The following is a 21283-nucleotide window of genomic DNA, read 5'->3' on the forward strand; positions in this document are numbered from 1 at the left end:
CAGAGGGGAGGGGGTGGGGGAATGGGATAGACTGGTGATGGGTAGTAAGGAGGGCACGTATTGCATGGTGTGCACTGGGTGTTAAACGCAACTAATGAAGCATCGAACTTTACATCGGAATCCAGGGATGTACTGTATGGTGATTAACATAATATAATAAAAAAAAATCATTATAAATAAAAAAAAACACACCTAAGATCTAAAAAAATAAAATAAAATAAATAAAAAAATAAAGATAAGAGCACTTGGCAGTGGCCAAAATGTTCCTTTTATCCTTGTCACTATCCTCCTCAGAGCACATTTAAACTTCTTAACTATTCTAAATGTTCCCCTATTCAAGATTTTATACACTTCATGAACTTCATGTGGAGTGGCAGACAGATCAGCTGCCAACGTGAGAATAAAATGACAGACTGTTAGGAATACATAAGTATATTCAAACTATTATTTGTGTTTTTACAGAGTATATGAGAAAAAACCATTGGGAAGTGACAGGAGACAAGAAGCAGAACAATCAAAGACATGAGTTAATATTATACCTTGACAATAACTACAATAATATATTAAAAATTATTTACAAAGCACATTTACTATAGTTCTAGTCCTTTCGTTCATAAAAAATTAGACAAAAATCATAAAATAAAAATAATAATAAAAATTTGAATATATATTTATTTAGAAAATTGTATAATTTAATTGCAATTTCTTTTTTAATGCACTGATATATGGGTAGGAAAGGAGGGCACAGAGGATATAAAGTTTTTTAGGTAGGATAAATGGTAAAAATTATATATATAAATATATAGAGAGAGAAATGAGAGTGACTAAATTTATGTAGTAGATGCCATAATGAATCTACAAATGAACATAGTAAATTGGAATTAACAAAGCAGTAAAGACTGAAGGCTGGATGAAAATTTTGGATTTTTTAGAAAGGCAACAGAGAGTCACTGCAGGTTCTTGATCGTGGGAGTGAAAACATGAAAGCAGTGTCTGAGGAAGAATTCTAACAGCTGTGTGTAGGATGAGTTGGAGGGAGAAAGAGACTACTAGAGACGGAATAAACAGCTACAAAGCTGCTGAAGTACAGAAGCATAAAGTACGTGACACATCAAATAATGAAGACTCAGACAATGTAGAAACTATGGAAAACATAAGTAAATGAAGAAATGGGAGAGGCACTCCTTATATTTATTAAATTAAGTATTTTCATAACACCTCAGTACTACCTTCAACGTGTAGATATACATCTTTAAAATTAATAAGGTATTAAATGATCAATGTGCATAATAACACCAACTTCTATAGGACTGGAATAAGAATAAAATTAGATGTTAAAGAATTCTATAATTGTAAATGTCACATAAATATTAATTGTTGCAATTTCTTAGGGAAGAGATAGTTGTGACATAATGGAAATGCTCAGGCCATAAAGTCGAAAGATCTGAATTGAAATTCTGGTTCTATTACATAATGGGAACTTTAGTGGACCTTAAGCAAGTCATTTAACCACTCTGAGTAACTATTTTTATTTTTTCTCTTCTTTTTTATTCAAGTATAATTAACATAAAGTGCTCTATTAGTTTTAGTTATACAATATAGTGATTCAACAATTCTATACATTACTCAGTGCTCATCACAATAAGTGTGCTCTTTAATCCCCTTCACCTATTTTACCCATTGCCTCCACCACCTCCCCTCTGGTAATCAGAGTGTGGTTTTGTTCTCTTTTTTCGTTCATTTGTTTCTTAAATTCCACATATGAGTGAAATCATATGGCATTTGACCTTCTCCGACTCATTTCACTTATTATATCCTTGAGATCTTTCCGTGTTCCTGCAAACAGCAAAATTCCGTTCTTTTTGATGGCTGAGTAATATTCCATTGCCGATACAGATATATATCTATATCTATATCTATATCTATATATACTTAACCCATTCATCTATGGATGGACACATAGGCTGCTGCTATATCTTGGCTATTGTAAATAATGCTACAATGAACCTCAGGGTGCATATATCTTTTTGAATTAATGTTTTCATTTTCTTTGGGTAAATACCCAGTAGTGGGATTACTAGATCACATGGTAATTCTATTTTTAGTTTTTCAAGGAACCTCCATACTGTTTTCCACAATGGCTGCACCAGGTTGCATTCCGACCAATGGTACACAAAGCTTTTCTCCACATCCTTGCCAACACTTGTTATTTCCCATTTGTTTGTTTGCTTGTTATTTTAGCCACTGTTACAATTGTGAAGTGATATCTCATTGTTGTTTTGATTTGCATTTCCTTGATGATTGGTGAAGTTGAGCATATCTCTTCATGTGTCTGTTGGCCATCTGTATGTTTTCTTTGGAAAAAGTCCATTCATGTCTTCCGCCCATTTTCAAATTGGATTGTTTTATGTGTGTGTGAGTATGTGTTGAGTTGTATGTTCTTTATATATTTTGGATATTAACTCCTTATCAAATATATCATGTGCAAATATCTTCTCCCATTTAGTAGGTTGCCTTTTGGTTTTGTTGATGGTTTCCTTCACTGTGCAAAAACTTCTTATTTTGGTGTAGTCCCAATAGTTTAATTTTGCTTTTGTTTCCCTTGCCAAAGGAAGCATAAATATAAAAATGTCCCTATGGTTGATGTCAAAGAGATTAATGCCTATGTTTTCTTCTAGGAATTTTATGGTTTCAGGTCTCACAGCTAGGTCTCTAACCCATTTTGAGTTCGTTTTATGTATGGCATAAGAAAGTGGTCCAATTTCATTCTTTTTCATGTAGCTGTCCAGTTTTCCCAACACAATTTGTTCAACAGACTCTCTTATTCCCGCATATCCTTGCCTCCTTTGTCATAGATTAACTGACCATATAACTGTGGGTTTATGTCTGGGCTGTCAATGCCGTTGCATTGATCTATGCCTATTTTTGTGCCAATACCATAATGTTTTAATTACCACAATGTTTTAATTACCACGGCTTTGTAGTAAATCTCAAAATCTGGAATTTTGACGCCTCCAGTTTTGTTCTTTCTCAATATTGCTTTGGCTATTCAGAATCTTTTGTTGTTCCGTATAAATTTTGGGATCATTTGATTATTTCTGTGAAAAATGCACCAACAGCATTTTGATAGGGGCTGCATTGTCTGCAGATTGCTTTGGGCAGTATGGACATTCTAATAATATTGATTTTCCTAATCCATGAGCATGGAATATCTTTCTATTTGTTTGTATCACCTTCAATTTCTTTCATGAACATTTTATTGTTTTCAGAGTACAGGTCTTTCACATCCTTGGTTAAGTTTATTCCTAGGTATTTTATTCTTTTTGCTGCAATAGTAAATGGGATTGTTTTCTTAATTTCTCTTTCTGCTACTTCATTACTAGTATATAGAACTACAAGATTTCTGTATATTGATTTTGTATCCTGCAATTTTACTAAATTCATTTACCATTGTTAGTAGTTTTTTGGTGGAGTCTTTCAGGTTTGTATATATAACATCAAGTCATCTGCAAATAGTGAAAGTTTTATTTCTTCCTTACCAATCTGGATGCCTTTTACTTCTTTTTCTTATCTGATTGCTGTGGCTAGGTCTTCCTTTCAGTACTATGTTGAATAAAAGTGATGAGAGTGGACGTATTTGTCTTGTTCCTGATCTTGGAGGAAAAGCTCCATTTTTCACCACTGAATATTATGTTAGCCATTGGTTCTTCATATATGGCCTTTATTATGTTGAGGTATGTTCCCTCTAAACCTGCTTTGTTGACAGTTTTTATTATAAATGGCTATGGCACTTTGTCAAATGCTTTTTCTGCATCTACTGAGATGATTATATAGTTTTTATCTTTTCTCTTGTTAATATGATGCATCACGTTGATTGATTTGTGAATACTGAACTACCCTTGCATCCCTGGAATAAATCCCACCTGATCATGGTGAATGGCTTTTTAATGTATTGTTGAATTAAGTTTGCTAACATTTTGTTGAGGATTTTTGCATCTATGTTCATCAGAGCTAGTGACCTATAGTTTTCTTTTTTTGTAGTGTCTTTATCTGGTTTTGATATTAGGGTAATGCTGGTTTCATAGAATGAATTTGGAAGCTTTCCTTTCTCTTCTAATTTTTGGAAAAGTTTGAGAAGAATAGGTATTAACTCTTTACTTTTTCTAAAGATTTTATTTTTAAGTAATCTCTACACCCAACATGGGGATTGAACCCACAATCCCAAGATCAAGAGTCACACACTCCAACTGAGGCAGTCAGATGCCCCTTAACTCTTCTTTAAATGTTTGGTAGAATTCAGTTGTGAAGCCATCTGGTCCTGGACTTACGTTTGTTGGGAATTTTTTGATTACTGATTTGATTTCATTGCTAGTAATCTGTTCAATATTTTTATTTCTCCCTGATTCAGTTTTGGAAGGTATCTATGTCTAGGAATTTATCCATTTCTTCTACCTTGTCCAATTTGTTGGCATATAATTTTTCATAATATTCTCTTATAATCTTTTGTATTTCTGTGGTGTTGTTTTATAAAGTCTTTCATTTTGTTTTTTTAAGTAATCTCTACACCCAATGTGGGGCTCGAACTCACAACCCTGAGATCAAGAGTCACATGCTCTACTAACAGAGACAGCCAAGCACCCCTGTGGTGCTGTGGTTATTTCTCCTCTTTCATTTCTGACTTTATATAAGTAACCCACTCCCCCTTTTTTTTTTTTAAGTCTGGCTAAAAGTTTATCAATTTTATGACCTTTTCAAAGAACCACTCCTGACTGCACTGATCTGTTCTATTGTTGTTTTGTTTTTAGTCTCTATTTCATTTATTTCTGCTCTAATCTTTATTATTTTCTTCCTTCTACTGGTTTGGGGCTTTGCTTCTTAAGCGATTAATCTACTACTTTTACTATGTTTGCAATTACCTGTAATATTTTTTCCTTTCCTAATTTTTTTTTTTTTTTTACTGAGTGACTATTTTTAATATGTAATACAAGGAAAAAACAAGCTCTCATAAAGGCCTCAAGGAATAATGAAGGAAGTAATTAGAAAATCCCTACGTAGTCTCTGAATTATTGTGAACAGTGAGTGTGTGTTGCAGGCTGTGGAAGAGGAGGCCAGAAATAGGGGCCCATTTTGTCTGACCTTATTGGAGAGAAAGCCACGGATATTTTCAAAGAACCATAAAAACCATGCCCTTCTCCATATTATTTTAATAAGTACAAGAAAATCCCTGAAATATCTTATTAATGCTCCACCTTAGAAAATGCCCTCTGATGTACAAGATCTAATCCACAGCAGCTTAAAACACAATGGTCAAAAGTTACTGCCACCATGACTTTAAAACCAGTAATAACAGGCAATTCATGATTTTTTTTTCAATCCTAGGTTATAGATACACTACCAGAATTCACATTTCTAATTGACATTGAATTCTAATATTCATTATTTTAAAAAGAAGTAAAAAGGGACAAGGGACCCCCCCCTAAAAAAGCACATGCCAAGGGAACTTAAAAAGTGGAAAGGAGGGAATAAGTAAAGTAGAAGTTAATTTGTCTTGAACAAGACTTTAATAGACCTCTATCTGATAGAAAGAAATGAATTTGAAGTTCCCTGGTGAGGTCACCCCACCAATGGATCCCTAAAGTAGGAGTTAGGGAACAGTTTATAAAATTGACTACAGAGCATTTTTAGCTCAATGAAGTTTGAGAAACAAGATTTATAGGAGATAAAAGGGGCACCTGACTGGTTCAGTCAGTAGAGCATGTGACACTTGATCTTGGGGTTGTGAGTTCAAGTCTCACATTGGGTATATATATACATTGGGTATGGAGATTACTCTAAAAAAATCTTTAAAAAAAATAAAAATAAATAAAGGGATATAAATAAACACTATTCATAAATATTTCCTTTCTAGCCTAGACCAACCAGGTTCCACTTGGCTAGTTTTTAGCATATTATTCATTTATTCATTCAATTTTGTACAATATATTAAAGTACTGTGAGGATTACAAACATTCCATGAGAACCAGGACTAAAGAATTAAAATCAATACATAAAAAAAAGTCCCATGACAAAAGTATAAATAAAATATTTATGCAAGAAGGACCAAGAAAGCTCTAGGGAGTGTATAAATTGAATCTGGGCATAGGAAAACTAGAAAGAGAGAGGAAGAAAAGAACTATAGGTGGAATGACCAGTGTAAGGCCAATACAGGAATTTATAAGAAGGAAGTGGCTAGAGCATAGGGATTGAAATTAAATTATCAGAATGTCAGATTTGGAACCAGACTGCAAAAGCCTTGAGTACTAGCATAGGGGACTTGAGCTTTATTTTGCATAAACTGAAAGTATGAATTAGGAGAGATGAAGAAAAAGGTTTAAAATAGGAATATTAATCTTACATAATGATTAAAATATAGAGTAAAGAGGAAAAATGGAGTCAGAAAAGCTGCTGGATTTAACTATAGAAATAGCTTATCAGACAGTGATCATTACAAAAACTCACATCCACCAAACTTGTAGTAGAGCTAAATCATATTTTAAGAAAAATTATGTACATATTTAACTCCATGAAGTTAATCTTATGCACTCAGTCAAAAAAAAAGTAGGGGGTTAGATCTCCCCCACCCTAACATTCAATGCAGTTACTCTCCAAAGTAAACATGAGGTGGGAGCTATGACTCTATAGCCTCTCCATCAGTCTCAATCGACTGTACGACTCTTACAGCATGAGCATCGTAATTCTACTCTTAAGGAGATACACTTTCAGATAACATATCCCCCAGTTCTAAATAAACCACTTCGTCAAGTGTTCCACCAAAGAAAAAGAAAACAGTAATCTGTTCTAGCACTAGAAGAAAAACTGGCTGTGTCAGACTTGATGGAAGACAATACTATATTGTACTTTATGTGCTATTTAAGAAACTTTCAAGAATAATTTTGGCTCAATTTTTGTTTCACATACCAATTTTGGGGTCTAACCTCTGCTTAATGCCTTTTTTTTTCTCTCATCTTAAGCATCTTAAGCATACTGGAGGTAGCAAAACAGGGATTTAGTACAAAACAATTATTTGAGGGCAGAAAACTTCCTGAAAAAGTGAAATTTTTAAAGAATTAAAACCAGGCAAATAACAAAAAGTATCTGAGGGTAGGTAGGGCTACAGAAAGCATGGACACAAGGTACAAAACACCTGTCCTCCAGGGAACTTAGGTATACAAATAATAGTATATCTCTTTATTTTCCCATATAACCATTAAAATCCCCTCCCCTGAGTCAACATTTTGAAATAGTATTATAAATTTCAGACAAACTATTTATTAAAATGTCTTTTATATCATATTAACATTTGCTAAAAACTAAACTAACACAATTTAGGAAAGAGAAGTGTTTTTATTTTTAAAGTACAAACTTCCGTTTGCTTTGCCTACCTGACAAAGTATTTCCAAGTCACTTGTTTATTTATCCAATACCTATTGAAAACCTACTATATGTCAGGCACTGTGCTAGATGCTAGAAGTAAAAATGAAATAAAATATAATCTGTATTCCTTTCAAACAGTTTATAATCTAATGAGGGAGACATACTATAATTAGTATAATCATGTTATAATCAAAGTATACACAGGATACCACAGAACCAAAGAAAGGGGTCAGGAAAGGCTTTTTTAAGAAGTACTAGAGTAAAGTAAATTTGGAAGATCAGGTATAAATTAAGGCTGTGCTTCCTAAACTTGCTTGTGCATCAGAACCACATCTAGAGCTGATGTCTAGGCATCGTTTGAGAGTTAGTGAATTAGAATTACCAGAGGTGAAGCCAAGAAATCTATATTTTTAACCACAAGGGATTTGGAATCACAGCCAGGTTTTGGTAGAAGTGAGCCAGAAGTACAGACAACTGCTCCAGGCACAGAGAATGGCTCAGTATGGTGGCAACATGTGAAATACGACAGAAGATCAGAGAGAAATCAGAACAAGAGTAGTGACATGACTAATGTGGTATTTCAAAGAGGACCTATGGAATTGATGTGACCTTCCAAAATAAAAGGCAATCACTTATGTCATGTATTTCAACAAATGATTTGTGACATGAACTAATTTCTTACCAAAGTGTATGGGAAAATTAAACGCAAATCCTTGCATCTCAAGACAAAGGTAAAATGCTCCCTTGAAAAACAAACAAATTAAAAAACAAAAACAAAACAGAGCTCTAAATTTTTATTAAATGTAACAAACATCTTTCTCAGCATACGTACCCAGAATATGAACAAAAGTTATATTTTTAAACTTAAACATGTTCCATAATGTATAAAAATAAATTCAAACTGTATTTTGAAATTCAAGCTTCAAAACTAAAAACTGTTCTTAATGATTTGAAGTTTCCAAACTGTTATTTTGTAATAATTTGTTACTTCCTAAGAATTTAGTTAGAGATATCTTTATACTTAATTTCAGGTACAAGTAAAGTAAGACAAGGGAACAGGTTTAGAACGATGAAGTGACTTCATGAAAATCACCACTAACCCAGATTTCCAAACTCAGATCTATCTGGTTGCAAAGCTCTTTCCATTCTGCCTCAAAGTAAGAGAGGAACATAGGACTAAATAAATCAAACCTAAATAACTGAATCGAATGCAGTTTCTTCTATAATTACGTTGGTAGTAGCAAAAACAGATCTATCTGCTGGAGAGGATGTGGAGAAAGGGGATCCCTCCTACATTGTTGGTGGGAATGCAAGTTGGTACAGCCACTCTGGAAAACAGTGTGGATGTCCCTTAAAAAGTTAAAAATTGAGCTACCCTATGATCCAGCCATTGCACTACTGGGTATTTACCCCAAAGATATGACGTAGTGAAGAGAAGAGCCATATGCACCCCAATGTTCATAGCAGCATTGTCCACAATAGCTAAATCATGGAAGGAACCGAGATGCCCTTCAACAGATGACTGGATTAAGAAGTTGTGGTCCATATATACAATGGAATATTACTCAGCTATCAGAAAGAATGAATTCTCAACATTTGCTGCAACATGGATGGCACTGGAGGAGATAATGCTAAGTGAAATAAGTCAAGCAGAGAAAGACAATTATCATATGATTTCTCTCATCTATAGAACGTAAGAACCAGGAAGATCGGTAGGGGAAGAAAGGGATAAAGAAAGGGGGGGTAATCAGAAGGGGGAATGAAGCATGACAGACTGTGGACTATGAGAAACAAACTGAGAGCCTCAGAGGGGAGGGGGGCAGGGGAATTNATAAAGAAAGGGGGGGTAATCAGAAGGGGGAATGAAGCATGAGAGACTGTGGACTATGAGAAACAAACTGAGAGCCTCAGAGGGGAGGGGGGCAGGGGAATGGGAGACCGGTGATGGGTAGTAAGGAGGGTACGTATTGCATGGTGCACTGGGTGTTATACACAACTAATGAATCATCGAACTTTGCATCAGAAACCGGGGATGTACTGTATGGTGACTAACATAATATAATAAAAAGACATTAAAAAAAAAAAAAAACAGATCTATCATATCTGACAAACCAAATGTAGAGAACATGTATTCGGGGGATGCATAGGGGTTTTGCCTGTACTTGAACTCCCTCATGTAATTAGGAAATATCCCACTTTATGAGTCTTCATAGAAGGCAGAGCCCACCTCCATTTATAGAAGCTAGAAATGCCATACAGTCATTCTTCCTGTCACCCCTTCAGCATGAACATAGGCACTTTAATCTATGCTCTGCCAATACGAATTTCCCACCAAGGACTCTAAATTAAGAGCTAGAGACAGTAAGAAGCTGGGACAGCAAAGGCTGGATTTTGGAAGCAGGCAGCAGCAGCAACATTAAGTTTCCCAAGGTAATGGTAGCAGTATGCAGTAGCAGAGCCTAGCCAGCAATTTGTGGCAGCATTATTGCCACTAGATGGTTTTATGCTATGATTTCAGATGTCTTTCTTGCTACCTAGTTCCTGACTTAAAGCTATATACAGCCTTCCCAGCAATTTGGTGAGCTAATCAATATGCTTTCAATAAATCACTTTTCTTCTTAAATCAGTCAAAATTGTCTCCTGTTGTCTACAATTAAAAACCAAGACTGAAGCATTTAATAATTAAATAAATGACACTAAACGATTATACTTTATCAAATCTTTTTACCTGATAAGGTATTGACTGTTGTTATATAATTTGCCATTATGGTCTTAAGTAACAGCTACTTTATGCATGATGGGATGCTCTAACAACAATAAAAAAAAAAAAACCTTCAAATCAGGTTTATTTCTTCCAAAGCAACACAAAAATGCAAAAATAATTACAATTGTCTAAGGGTAATTTTCACTGAAGTTCAGAGTTAAGCTTTATTAAGAATTCTTACCTGTCAGGAATACCTAGCCTCTTGACACTTCTGTAAACAGAGAGAGTATTTGCAACATGTCGATAATTAAACCAGAAACGGGATGTACATACCTAAAGTGTTAAAACAAATATATTATTGTTATGAATCAAAATAAGTTACAGCATTATTTCTCTTTAAGTAGGATTTAGAGATGCCTAAAAAAAAGAGTATATCGTAATTTAGGCTTACAAACAGGAAAGCATATAAAAAATTGTCAATAAAACCAATCTCTCTTTCATAACTGCTATTAAATAGAAAGACCATTCAGCTTAAGAGAAACCTAATCTTTAGGGAATTTAATCAAATACTGAACCAACTTACTCTCAATATATATGATTCTATAATGTTCCTATGTCCAAAAAATTAAATTCTTTAGAATCAAAGGCAATGCCCATAATCTCTTCACAGAATAGAAAATTAACTATCTTGGGTTATATAATGTTCCTTTCACTCTGGATTGCTTCCTAATTCTAGCTTTGAAAAATGTTAGATAGATAGATAGATAGATAACATACAACACACTTTTATATGTACATAAGAGAATACATTATAAAGAAGCTGATGAACCAAATAAAAAACTAGAAACAACCCAAATAAGTTTTACATTTAACAAAAAAAAAAAAAAAAAGAACAAACTGATTCCTAAAAATGATACCAAAGGTACTCGGCAAATCTAACGCCATGCCTCAAAAAAATCAGCCCTCTGGAAAATCCATTCCAAAGGAAGTATACCTACCCCCGGAGCACCCTCCCTATCTCCTACACATGCCTTTGCTGGTCGTAGGTATAATGACAGCTTTGAGAATCACATAAATGGTCCCGTCCCTGCAAATAGAAAGGAACTACAAGATTTTTTATTGAAATGAATTTTTAACCCAGAATCAAAAAAGGAAAAGACTATAATTTTTGACTGCATTAAATGTAAAATTCCAAGTGTCAAAAATACCATAAAGTCCTAAATGAAAAAACTTGAAATAATTATAACTCAATATGAAAAAAATGAACAACAATTTTCAAAAATGGGAAAAGGATGAGACCAACCATTTCATAAAAAAGGTTTTCAAAATGGACAAGAAACTCTTAAAGATGCTCAACTTTTATCATAATTAAAAAAAACACAAATCGAATTGAAAAATATTCAAAAGTCCATGACAATTCACAGTATTGGCAATCGTGTGAGGAAATGAGTAACTCATATCCTACTGTTGGGAATGTAAACTAATATAAACCTTCTAAGAGGGTAATTTGCAACATATATCAAGCTTGAATATATATTTATCTTTTGATTTAGCTTATATAAGTACACAAAAATATGTAATCAAGAATTTTCATCATAACATTGCCTGTACTAGCAAAAATTGAAATAAAAAAGCTAGAAATCTACAGATTCCATAACTTGAGCAGAAACAGTTTAATTTGTATCTGAATTAGTCATAATAAAAACCAGAATATTCAGTGCACTTTACCATACCCAAAAAGCTTTTCTCAGCTCTTATAGTATTTAAGCATAAACCTAAGAAACTGCTTTTACTAGACATGAAATGAAGGTGGCAAAAGAGAAGGGACCAAGAAATATCAACTTAATATAAATTATTCATATTCTCAAAATGAAATACAAAAAAAAAAAAGCCAGTTGTTACAACAGCATGTGATATGATCCATTAGTCCTTTTTAAAGGAGGGAGGGGTAGACACAAATGTAATTATATGCATTGCAAATCTCTGAAAGGATACACAAGAAAATAGTAATCGTGATTATAGAGAATAAAAATGGGAGTCAAAGAAGGGTACAATGATTTTTCAGTTTATACCGTTCCTCACTGTACTTTTTTTTTAATCATAAGTAAGGATTATCATCATAACTTTTTTTTTATTAAACAGGAGCAAAAATGATTCACTCGAAGCAGATCTTGAAACTAAAATGGAATCCAGTTTTCCTTCTATCTCCCTCTGGTGGCCAAAGTTTCTCAGTCACAGTACAATGGCAAAGGGGCATTCCATTTACCTCTAATCATTTAGTCAAGACTAAAAACAAAGTAATTCAAACTGGTAAAGAAAAACATACATTTTTTAAATCTGAAGTACATAACACTGAAAAAAATGCATGTTTAGTACTTTCAACTTGGCCCTGGTCAAATGTCACGATTTTCCATTTAAGAAAGCATAATTCACTAAAGTCTCATTTTACTAAGCCTGAGTTAATGTGTAAAATATTGCACACAATACGAAACTGCAATTGTTGTGAAATGCTCAGTAATAATTCTTTTTCATCCTCATTTCATTTCTCATCTGAGACCCAAGTTACTGAGATTGAAGAGGGCCTCAGTTAGAAGTTTCCCAGACAAGGAAAGTTTAGTGTGTGTGCAGTGTAAGCTAATAGGCTCTTACTCTAAAGGACGAGCCCTTTGGCAATTAGTTGTCTGAATATAGGCACTTACTCCCTCTTTTAAGAATTCCTATAGAGAGACTAGTCATTGAAGAGCCCTTGGTTTCCTGAAGAGCAAGTTATCCTCTGGAATTGGTGGATCGTGGCCTGCCTCCTGATAAGTTTCCCTCTCTTTTAAGTGGTCACAGAAAACCTGTCCCCCTATCTTAAGAGCTTTTGTTCGATTCCTTCATAAAATCTCTTTTGAGGGGTAGCATATAGGTGTTCTTAACTGAAGAACAATAAAATGACCCCCTTCCTTTTTTACAAAAATTCATTTCCTTTCCTGCCTCATTTCCTCATTCTTTCTTCTAGTCAACTTTTTTTTTTAAGATTTTATTTATTTATTTATTTGACAGAGATAGAGACAGCCAGCGAGAGAGGGAACACAAGCAGGGGGAGTGGGAGAGGAAGAAGCAGGCTCCCAGCAGAGGGGCCTGATGTGGGGCTCGATCCCAGAACGCCGGGATCATGCCCTGAGCCGAAGGCAGATGCTTAACCGCTGTGCCACCCAGGCGCCCCTAGTCAACTCTTTTCTACAATTTTTTCATGAAGTCAAATTTATTATATCTTCTAATCATGTAAATGTCATTAAATAAATCCCTAGCACCAAAACTATTATCCAAATACTTTCCAAGCACAGAAAAGACAAAATTGATGATGTGTATTCTACTAGGGAAATTAAAAACACAAATTTATAAATTCAGATAAATTAAGATGATATTTTACATCAAGGGAAAAAAAGGCAAGAGAAAAAAATAGGCCAAAAAGCAAATCTTACTAACAATCAAAACAATTCAAATTAAAACAAAATTTAATTTGTTAACCAGCAGTCAAAAAGAAATGGCAAAAGTTAATAATACACAGTTGTCTTGGAATTAGAAAAAAGAGGTATAGCATTTCTGGAGATCAATTATGCTCCATAACTTCCCAGCCTTATGGCTTAGGAATTTATCCGAAAGAGAAAATCAGTCAAATTCACAAAGGTGTATGTATAAGGCTCTCCAACATAGCCTTGTTTAAAATAAAAAATTTAGAATCTAAATGCCCATGAACTAGAGATTATGGTACACTCATAAAATACAAAATAATACAGCATTTGGAAATGAGAATGGATCTCCATATTGACAGGGGAAGATCTCCAAGATATATTGCTACGGGACTGCAAAATAATAGGTATAAGATGACCCTAGTTACATAAAATTATTTATCTTTATGCTTATATGTGAAGTTTCGGAAAGAAGGCCAGAAGAATCAAAATGTTAATTCTGGCATGTGTGGAACTTGAAGGTATCTTCTCAGTCTTCTTTTTTAAATTGAGGTGAGAGTCACCTAACATAAAATTAATCTGTCCCCTCCTAAACTTTTTGGTATAATTTGAATTTTGTATGATGATCATTTATTTTTATGGGCAGAAAAAAAAAAATTTTTAATAGCCTAAATAGAGAATATTTATACACTAGTATTACAGATAAGAAATACAATTACTAGTTTCCATCATTAAAATAATTGTACATAAGATATTTCTTTTAGCAACAGTATCCCAAATATATTCTTACATTCATTCATACATCACCACTTGACAATATAATGAAGGCCTAGAATATTAGTTGATATACGGTCAATTTAAAATATAGCCAAATCAAAGTAAGGAATTTGTTATATGAGAAAATATTTTTTTAAAAATTTGATTCACACAAAATTTCTCAGACACATATCTAATGTGAACAGCAACATATACCTTTATAGAACATACTTACCAAAACAGCCCAGTTGTTTGTATGGCCACTCCTAAAGAACTGTTCTGCTTGATCCTACAAGTCAAGTAATTTCAAAACATTAGAAAAGCCACATTTCTGAGAATAAAGACTGATAAAGAACAGTTAAGATTCATGAAGTCTTTATTACGATAGTAAGTTATCATTACGCAAATTTATGAAAGTTCTAGTATTTGACCTTAAAAAGGGCAAAAGTTTTATTTTTTGTTGGGGGGGAGTCTGGGAGGTGCTGCTTGTTTTTAAACATTTGATCTCAAACACAACCAGCTCTTCCTCATATGCTTCTAGTTTTCCATTCAGTCTTCAAATTGTGAACGACTTCTTTTCATGCCTTGATTCTACACATAACAATTAATACCCTTCTTACTGAAGTCTCCTTCACTACTTCTTACTCTGTGCTAGATGCTTCCATTTACTTTATTTGAACACATCGGTATATTTGATAGAGCACATCCTCTGGCATGCTGCCATGTACCATTTTGCTAATCTGTTAAAGTATGAACTTTATTTGCCATGGTGGAACGTTAGAAAACCTCAACATCCAAACTTCCAGATACCTAATGAACATGATATTTATTATATATTAAAATTACAGTGAATATAAACCTTAATGACCCCAGATCTGCTACCAAACAGTATTAATTATCAGAAGAGTAGTACTGCCTGGATTCAAATCTGGGCCCTATTATTTACTAGCTGTAAAAGCTTAGGAAAGCTTCTCTGTGCCTCCATTTCCCCATCTATAAAATAGTATTATTACCTGACACACAGAAGATAGGAATAATGACTGGAACACAGTAATTGTATAACAAATGTTAGCTGTTTTAATTTTCAGCTGGCAAGAAAATTTCAGGGAGAATAAAATAAAAAATTCCCTCAAATCTCTTTATCATATACACATATATATGTATTTTTTAACCTTCCTTAACAGCTGCCCAGATGCAAAAGAAAACAATGTGCTATAGTGGATAAAGCATTAGCTTAAAATTTTGAAGATTTGGGCTTTAGCCCAAATCCTATCCCACACATGGCTGTGAGACTGGGATAAGTCACTTATCTCTTCAGACATGACTTTCCTAACATAGAAAGTAAGATCTGACTCAATAATCTCAATGTCCCTTCTAGCTGAAAATTCTTACATCATTAAGACTTTAGTGAAAAATTTGATATTGCAAAACTCTTTTGTGATTGTTTAGACAATACAGGCACTGCAAAGTAATTCATTCTACATATAATGAATGGAGCACCTATTATGTGCAAGTTACATGTAATGTACAGTGGTACAAAAATCACTAAAAAGCATGCTGCTTTCTCTCAAGAACCCCAGAGTTCAATAAAGAAGCATGCAAATATGTTACACTGCAACGTAACTTTCATTCATTCATCACATTCATTGGGTGCCATATGCCAGCCACTGTCCTGTGTGCTCAGAATACAATTATGGGCAAAAATATTCATAGTACTTGCCTCCAAAGAGGATACTTTTCAATTTGATACACACATTAAGCAGATGAGGGCAAACTATAAATTCTATAGAAATAAGACACACAGTATCATTAAAGAGTATAATAGCCTCCCAAACAGACCTGACCTGACCTGATTCTGACGGTGGAAAGTGGGAAGGCATCAGTGAAGTTTTCCCTAGAGAAGTGACATTTAGCTTAGGATTCAAAAGATGAAGAGAATAGGGAAGATAATTCCAGACAGAAGGAACATCCGCTCTAATGGCAGAAAGGAGCTTAAAGGCTTTGAGAAACTAAAAGATTAGCACTAGAAGTCACAGAAAGAGAAGAGAAGGGCCTTGTTCATGGGTCATAATGAAGATTCTGTTCTTTATCCTTAAGGGAACATTAAGGTGTCTATGGGTGAGATGATCGGATTTACATTTTTAAAAGTCACTCTGGCTGCAGCTTGGAAAACAGACTGGAAGGAAGAAAGACTTGAGGCAGACCAGTTAGGGAACTATTGTACTCTTAAGTGAAAGATGAAGGAATAATAGATACTACAAAGCATATATGGATTATAACAGATGAGTACTATACTAGCTAAGTATACAAGTTACAACAGTATAAGCAAAGGCAAGGGATAAAGAAAGGTTCTACAGAGGTTATGCTTTTACTGCATCTTAGTAAAAAACAGAAGAACCAAAAGGTATAAAAAAAAATGGTTGTGAAAAAGCACAGCAACAACATAACAACAAAAAAATATAATGGTATCCAAAATGAAGTATACAAGATAATCCACAAATATAAAGGAGGAAAATAGCAGAACTTCTATTTCTATTTGTATTATATATTAAAAAATACCTTATAAATATTGACTATATAAATTAGCAGTAATTTATGGATACAGAGAGAGGGTGCATGCACCATATCTTTTCTAAATGCAGGGTATGTTTAGAACTCATTGGTCTAAGCTCAAGGTACTTAGGTGGTAGAAAGAATGGACTCCAATAAAAAGATCAAAAAGTGGGCAGAGACCACATTATGAGGTTTAGACTTTCCTCTGTATGCAATGGGAAAACAATGAAAGGATTAAATCAGAAGAATAACCTGACTGGGTTTGCTTTTTATGAAGGCTAATCTAGCATCTAAGTGAGGAACTTTGGAAGCTTGGAGGAAACAAGATAGTTCTTGCAATAGTATAGGTATGAAATGATCAAAGCCCGCATTAAGCCAATGGAACTGGAAAGGCGAAAGTAATTTTTAAACTTCAGAACATATAATTTAGTGATGATCAACACGTGGGATAAAAAGAGTTTATTAAACAAACAGGTTTCTGACTTAGTAGCAATCCCATAGAAGGTGGGCTAGGCAGAAGATTCAACTTTGGACATAGATTTTCAAATGTCGGCTAACTATCCCGGCCCCCTAGCCAACAGGATATGCAGGCCTGAAAACAGATCTAGACTGTAGAACCGGCCTGAAGTACTGTCGGAGTACTGCATAGAGTGAAAGCTTTATAAAGGACCAGAACGCCCTGTGAGCCAAAAATAAAACACCGTACCCATCTGACTCCTATCAAAGGGGAGCAGTGTAGTTCAGTAATTGGAAAGAAGGTGCTTCCCTCCTGTGCTCACATTTCAACTGCTAGGAATTGCACACTCGTCCAAGCAATGGATCAGGTCCTCCCCCGTCTCCTGAAATCTGATTCTTCAAATTCGTCGTTTTAAAAGGGCGAAACAGATCGACACTGTCCTATCCCATCCCCTGTGACACCCTCCCCACACACACAGCCCATCAGCCTAATAAGAGGCTGATGGTCCCCTCGGCTGCTGTGAATCGGATATCTGCTGGTGCGCTCACAGCCACGACAGAGCTGTCCTCCCAAGGCCCTGTTGCTCGGAGGGTCTGACTCCTACCTCGATCTGACTAGCGGCCAAACTGCCGAAGGACAAAAGCAACAACCCTGACAGGGTAGTCAAACCCTTGCTGAAAGAGAAGGCAGCCACCATGTTTCCCGGCTTCAGCTTCCCGCACCCGGAGGGGGCGGAGCGAGTGCCGTAAAGCAGCGCGGCGGGGTTTTTTTTTTTTTTTTTTTTTTTGCGACGCCAGCCCCACCTCCTTGGGGCCGGCCTTTCGCCCGCCTTTAATAACCAGCACTTGCACAGAGTTCAAGTTTCCCGGGCGGCTGGGGCGGGATAGATGGAAGACCTTGATCTTTATCTTTAACTGCATTTTCAGTTTTTGTATTGTAAAATAGACATAACGTTTAAAAAGTTGTTTGAAAGGTGAGGGAGAAAAACCTGTGGTCCCATAAACTTTCAGAAGCTATTTCCTATTTAATTGAATATAAGAAGCTGTGAAGCGAGATATAGTGGGAAGAGCAAGCCTTTAGGAACAAAAAGATTAATTGGATTAAATGGAAAAATGGGTGGATGCTGCAATTAACAGGCTTGGGGTCTATTATTAAAAGCTTGAACATGGAGATTATTTAAATTTTTGTTTCTTCTGTAATTATGGAGGTAAAATTTACTTCAAAGAGAATCTGAGGATTTGATAAAATCATGTGTATTCGTCCCATTATTTTCATTATATGCATTCAATTTTAAATTATTTTTATCTAGCATGACAAACACGTTTATGCTACTTCGTGATCTTCATAATTTTTTTTAAAGATTTTATTTATTTATTTGACAGAGAGAGAGAAACAGCCAGCGAGAGAGGGAACATAAGCAGGGAGAGTGGGAGAGGAAGAAACAGGCTCATAGCGGAGGAGACTGATGTGGGGATCGATCCCATAACGCCAGGATCACGCCCTGAGCCGAAGGCAGACCTGTGCCACCCAGGCGACCCCCTGATCTTCATAATTTTAAAACTGAATGGTAACTTGGAATTCCACCCCTTATTGTTGCCTCAGATATAGTAATTGCCCAGCTACTGGAGAATACAAATTTTCCACGTTTTACTATAAAAATAATATTGTAAAGCATACCTTTGTGCATTTGGCCTTTTACATTTGTTGAATTATATTCTTTGGATAATTTCCTGGAACAGGAATCTTAAGTCAAAAGGTACAAAAATGTTAGTGCCTATTAGTAATATTGCTTTCCAAAGTATACTCCCAATGCCATCAAAATACAACCTAATACCAAATTATACCATTTTTTCCTTCTCAGTTCCTTGCTACAAAATGTTACCTCGAGGTTGTTATACTTCTAGGTCCTTGATTGCTATCAAGCTCTGATGTCTCTCCTTGTGTTTATAAACTATCTTATGTACTCTGATGTAAATATTCTGTTCATAGCTTGTTATACATATGAATTTGAATACCTTTATGAAGAAGTGACATTAAGCCTTGCCATATTTTATGCTATTGCTTTTCCCAGTCTCTTGTCTCTCTTTACATTTTGTTTCTTTCGCTATTGTATTGCGTGACATATTTAATGTTAGGTAGTCAAATTTCAGGTTTTCCCTTGTAAAGCCAAGAAAGCACACTACCAGAGTGTCTTACACCTGAAATGTCACAAGTTCATGCTGGTCTCAGATCAAGTTTTATTTTCTTTTGATTTTATATTTATTCAATTATCTAGAATATATTTCGGTAAATGCCGTGAGATGTTATGTGAGTTAGCTATTGCTGCATAACAAACCACCCAAAACTTTGTATGTGTCCATAGCTAGAGAAACAAGGGTATAGAAATGGAGACATGATTCTAGGGAGCCATTGCTGTAATGATCTACTACTTTTATCAAAATTGGTATTCTTTTATCCAACAGGATTTTCTACATAATGCTCACCTTACCCATTGACTCATAATAATTCTCTTATTAAACACTTAACGGAAATAAAGTATTTCTGAACTTTCTGCTCTCTTCAGTTAAAATATATGTCTATTTTGGGGCCAGTACCATGTTATTTTAGTGACTGTTGCTTTTAATATGTTTTAATATTTGGCCATTAGGGCTAACCATTTTAGTATACTTAATTTTTCACAAAAATTCTTTGATTTTTGTGATTCTGCCAGGTAATTTTTCCAAATGCATTTTATAATAATTTTTCCAAGTTATAAGAAAATAATATTATTTGGACTTTTAATGGGATTATACAAAATCTATTAATAAATTTGAGAAAAGCTGACATCTTTATCATATTTAGTCCTTCATCCTGGAATATGGAACTCTCTCATTTATTTGTGGTTCCTTTTTTTAATTTCTCAGTAGAGCTTTAAGCCAGAGATACCTAAATTAAGCTACTTCCTAAGCATTGTTAACATTGGTTGGGGTTTTTTTGGTATTGTTAACATTTGTTATTATTCTTAATGGATTTCTTTTTCATTGTATAAGAAATATATATATAGGGGGGCGCCTGGGTGGCACAGCGGTTAAACGTCTGCCTTCAGCTCAGGGCGTGATCCTGGCGTTATGGGATTGAGCCCCACATCAGGCTCCTCTGCTATGAGCGTGATTCTTCCTCTCCCACTCCCCCTGCTGTGTTCCCTCTCTCGCTGGCTGTCTCTATCTCTGTCGAATAAATAAATAAAATCTTTAAAAAAAAAAAAAAGAAATATATATATATAGGAAATAAGTAATATCTATAATACTATATATTCTGGTCAGTTATTGCTGATATGCAGATCATATTTTCTGTCCAAGTACTCTTTCGTTATTTTATTAAGAACTATTTGATTATATTAATAATGAAAATTACTTAAAACTTTTGTTTGACAAATTGTTATGGCTTTTCTAGTTTTTTAATAATGTTATCCTCAAATTACCTTTTTGTCTCTACCTTTCCAATATTATTTCTTCTATTTCTTTTTGACAGCTTATATTATCACTGAGTACTAACTAATAATGTTGATAGCAAGATTTTCTTGTTTCATTTTTGTTTTAAGAGGGATGGTTTTAACATTTTTCCATTAAGTCTATCATTAGCTCTGAGATTAGAATAAATGCTCATTGTCATTTTAAAGAAATAGATTTCTATTTCTTTTTGTTTTTTCATTGAACCACTGATTTTCAAGTATGGAAGAGAGCCAGCTTCACACCCAAATGTAGGACACACGGGCAGTTTTAAACACCACTCAACACGGGAAATAATTTTTTTTATCTGTTAATATGTGAAATAGCATTGTTTAAAATTTGGTTAGAATTGTTAACCATGGGGGCGCCTGGGTGGCACAGCGGTTAAGCGTCTGCCTTCGGCTCAGGGCATGATCCCGGCGTTATGGGATCGAGCCCCCACATCAGGCTCCTCTGC

General features: G+C 34.7%; 1 protein-coding gene across 1 annotated transcript in view; it reads right to left on the reverse strand.

The window, feature by feature from the left end:
- Positions 1 to 18071, reverse strand: part of PIGK (phosphatidylinositol glycan anchor biosynthesis class K) — a 116691-nt gene extending 98620 nt beyond the window's left edge. Inside the window, exons 1-3 of the mRNA XM_002922312.4 lie at positions 17943 to 18071; positions 14564 to 14617; positions 10359 to 10450 (exon numbers count right to left, since the gene is read on the reverse strand). Of these exons, the coding sequence (XP_002922358.1) occupies positions 10359 to 10450; positions 14564 to 14617; positions 17943 to 18035 (239 nt within the window). The 5' untranslated portion in view covers positions 18036 to 18071. The remainder of the gene's footprint in view (positions 1 to 10358; positions 10451 to 14563; positions 14618 to 17942) is intronic.
- Between the last annotated feature and the right edge of the window lie 3212 nt (positions 18072 to 21283).

Source organism: Ailuropoda melanoleuca, chromosome 2, assembly GCF_002007445.2.
Source record: "Ailuropoda melanoleuca isolate Jingjing chromosome 2, ASM200744v2, whole genome shotgun sequence".
Classification (NCBI taxonomy): Eukaryota; Metazoa; Chordata; class Mammalia; order Carnivora; family Ursidae; genus Ailuropoda; species Ailuropoda melanoleuca.